General features: G+C 40.9%; 1 protein-coding gene across 1 annotated transcript; it reads right to left on the minus strand.

Annotated features, from left to right (window-relative positions):
• Positions 1-84: 84 nt before the first annotated feature.
• LOC144640013 (ectopic P granules protein 5 homolog) lies at positions 85-3,145 on the minus strand. Its single transcript, XM_078499257.1, has 4 exons — positions 3,013-3,145; positions 2,241-2,450; positions 1,792-1,903; positions 85-1,382 (listed from the first exon to the last, which is right to left on the minus strand). The coding sequence occupies exons 1-4, from the start codon at positions 3,060-3,062 to the stop codon at positions 1,143-1,145; spliced, it is 612 nt and encodes a 203-aa protein (XP_078355383.1). The 5' UTR covers positions 3,063-3,145; the 3' UTR covers positions 85-1,142.
• Between the last annotated feature and the right edge of the window lie 267 nt (positions 3,146-3,412).

A 3,412-nucleotide genomic window follows, 5' to 3' on the forward strand; every position in this document is an offset into this window, starting at 1 on the left:
TATAAAAATACACTATTTCACGTCTCCAAGTCCAAACGCTCATTGGTAAGCGTTTTGAAAAGCTCCGTTTTCGGTGACCGAAAACGCCGTTTCAGTGTGGACGGTTGGCCTAACCGGAGAAAAAAAGATGCGTGTTTAAATTTACCCGGGTCAGTGTGGACGGGGCCTAGATGGCACGAGCTCTCCGAAAACTCTCGCGTCAATGTGTCGACAATATGCCGCGTTGCTTGCAGCCACATAAATTCTAGGCAGAAGACATTGATTTTTATTTTACTGACTGGCACGAGCGGTTTATTCTCTATGCTGTGGAGAGAAAAGAATTCTAACTAAATGGGATACATTGTACCCCGGCCGGTAGGTTGCGTTCTTTCTTGCCCTAAGAAAGTACGATTCATAATAATCGTTTCTTGGTCCCAAATACTAAATCAGTACTTAACAGGCCAAATACACCGGTAAACCCCAGCGCGGTAGTTGGGGGAGAGCGAAAAACGCGGACGAGCGGAGGAAAAAAAGAGGGGGCCGAAGGCTTGCTCTAGAGCATTTCAAAATCGACAATATAACAATCTACCTGCGAGAATACCCATTTAATGATCAACAGACAAATAATAGGCCTTAACCTAATTTTCTATCATTAGGAAAGACATCTGAAGTAAATTTAATAAACACGCCAATTTTTTTTATTCTCCTAAGCTAGTTTTATGTAGACTCGTCACGCAATCTTTTCCTCCTCTACGAAAAAAGCTTGTGTGACGAGGCCAAGGAGCGATCTGCCTAGGACACTTCGCTCATACTGTCTTTTAATTCCTTTGAAGTTTGCGTCTACAATGTACGGCTAATAAACTAGTAGTCAGCGTTATAAAGCTAATGTATTAACCCGTTCTTACGATATGCTCCGAGCCAAACATACTCTGGTTCTATCCTATGCTAGTTTTTAATGTTCATAATCAGCGGAACGCCGTATAAATATAAAACGTTCTCTGTTATACTTGGGGAGGGAGGGGGGGGGGATACGTTGGGGTGTCCGACTATGCCCGTTTATGGAAGCCGGTTATTTCCTCGGATATTGTTTATATAATTCGAAATGTATAATTTAAGTAATTTTGTATACATCTATTTTATAATTATACAAATTCATTTGCACGTTAAGCGACGATCGCCAATGCTCTGTTGTTTGGAAAAAGCTGTCGGACAAGCTTTACTACAAACTGAGGTGCTTCCATCAGAGAATGTAGTGGATTAGCTATGAACGAATGGGCTTCCATTATATTCTCTGCTAGACTGGAGTACTGCTTGTTAACACGAAGAGATTCTAAATTACTCAGAGCCTGTTCAGCATCAGCAGTAGAGGAGACAATGCGTCCACCAGGAGCTAACTGTTTGGACTAAAATGGAAAAACAAGAACAAATACAAAATCAATCAAGCGGTCCACCAGGCTGAACAAACGAACGAAAAATTGGCTCGTCATACGAAAGTGTGTCCAAATTAGTTTGCGCAATCTTGATGTTAAACTGCTAGATTTAAACTCGTTAAATCGACAAATTCCCCTACAAGCGTTTTGCCTGATTTTTGGAAGCTGCCATTCAAACACTGTTATAATTGAGGTCATATTTTCCCTTCCCTCTTATTGCTGCCTACTTCTTTTGAAAAACCGCCAAATTCTCAAAGCAAACAATTACAGAACGATATGATAAGGAGAATGAATATTTTGAGCTTAGAATCGTAGAAAATTTTGGTTTCATAAGTTGATTTTGACAGTTCTCATCATTGGCAACGGGAAAGAATGTACGTACTCTTTTGGGTTCTCGAACATATCCTGGCGCTTTAGCTTCCAGTCTCAGTAGCGAGTTGGACGGCATCTGCGCTAAAAGAAATGCTTCTAATGCTCTGCACATGAACCGGAATCTGAAATGAGAAACAACAAAGAGGAATGAGAACTGAAGTACTTGGTTTTATCACCGAGTACTTACAGAAAATAGCCTTTTTAATCTGTTAGGTACGTTTTACAGGATTGTACGAAATGATCAAACAAATTATTGTAACTGTACTTGATCACAAAACCCTTTTCGCTACAGGGAAAAGGCGCGAAATAATGTCCAATCGGCGCCGCGTTCGGCCCTGAGGCTCGCGCGGCGTTTCTATTCAATTTTGGCGGGAAAACAGGGAGTGTTTCGCTTTCGTACGAAGAAGTGTTGTTAAAGTGACTGATTTCACGGTAGCAGATGACTGCGCTCATACTTACTGTACACTAAGCTGAGATTTCTTGCCAAACCCAATAGCTCCCAACAAGCCAGTGGAGGCTTTGTCTTCTCCTAAGGAATGTAGACTTGACGCTAGGAATGAGAGCTGTTTGGTGAGGTCATTTAACGGTCCACTCGCATAATAAACCTGTCTTACAGACAGCTGAAGGACCTTGTGCCACAATAACACAACTTTAGATTCGAATTCGCGCCTGAAAAAAAAGAGAGAGCACTTTATTACCGATGTCACAAATCTTCGCTTCGAACAAGATATAAAGAAAGTAGATTCTGCTCTTGTCCCCTAAACAAATAGAAAGAAGGTCATTTAAAGGTTGCTCAGACTAAGAACATCCTTTTCAAAATCATTCATTTCACCTCTGTTTGGTTGAGAGCGAGTCCACTTATTAGAACGCTTCCTAAGATATTCGAAAATGCGCCGCCATCTTGTTAATACTTGCAAAACTGGCTGGTTTTTGGAACAGGGACAAAAACATGATAGACGTTTCAGGCTACACTCGCCTAGAAACATCGAGTAATTTTGTTTCGAGCAGTTTTGTTTCACCACAAACCTAAATAACTACCCATACTTGTTAGAATCAGCATACATAATCTTGTAGCCTCTGAAGAAGATTTGTTTTCCAAATTAAAAACTTGGACCAGATTTTGTTACATAGTGCTTTTTTACGTTGTATGAGTCGAACTTTTTGCTTTCACCCCGTGTCTCTTATACTGCCCTACGGATCAGTGTTGCCGTCTATTTTTTAGCTTTCTTACCTGACTTTAACGTGCGTACACCACGTGACTATGTCTGTAAGCACACTCATCTCCTGAGCGGGGCTCTGACACGAAGATAACTTGAGGACAATGTTTGTGTAAAGTGTCAACAGAGCGCCTTGTTTGATACACTCTTAAAGACAATAACAGCAGGTTTCATCAAACAACAATTTCAATAATTTTATAACGAGTATTTTTTGAAAAAAAGTGTTTTGTGCTTCGAGAGAGGAACTGTGTTGGTCTCGGTGATGTGTTGCCCATATCGCGAAAAAGTTTACCGGTGTTAAAACACTCCACTTTGCTGGGTTATCGAAGTTCAAGCTCTGTAAAATCCCCCATTCCCCGATACTAGTGTGCGACCAACTTTACTGTCTACTGGGAGTTTCCGCAAAAAAAAAAA

Source organism: Oculina patagonica, unplaced genomic scaffold (assembly GCF_052425735.1).
Source record: "Oculina patagonica isolate OP01 unplaced genomic scaffold, crgOcupat unplaced1643, whole genome shotgun sequence".
NCBI lineage: Eukaryota > Metazoa > Cnidaria > Anthozoa > Scleractinia > Oculinidae > Oculina > Oculina patagonica.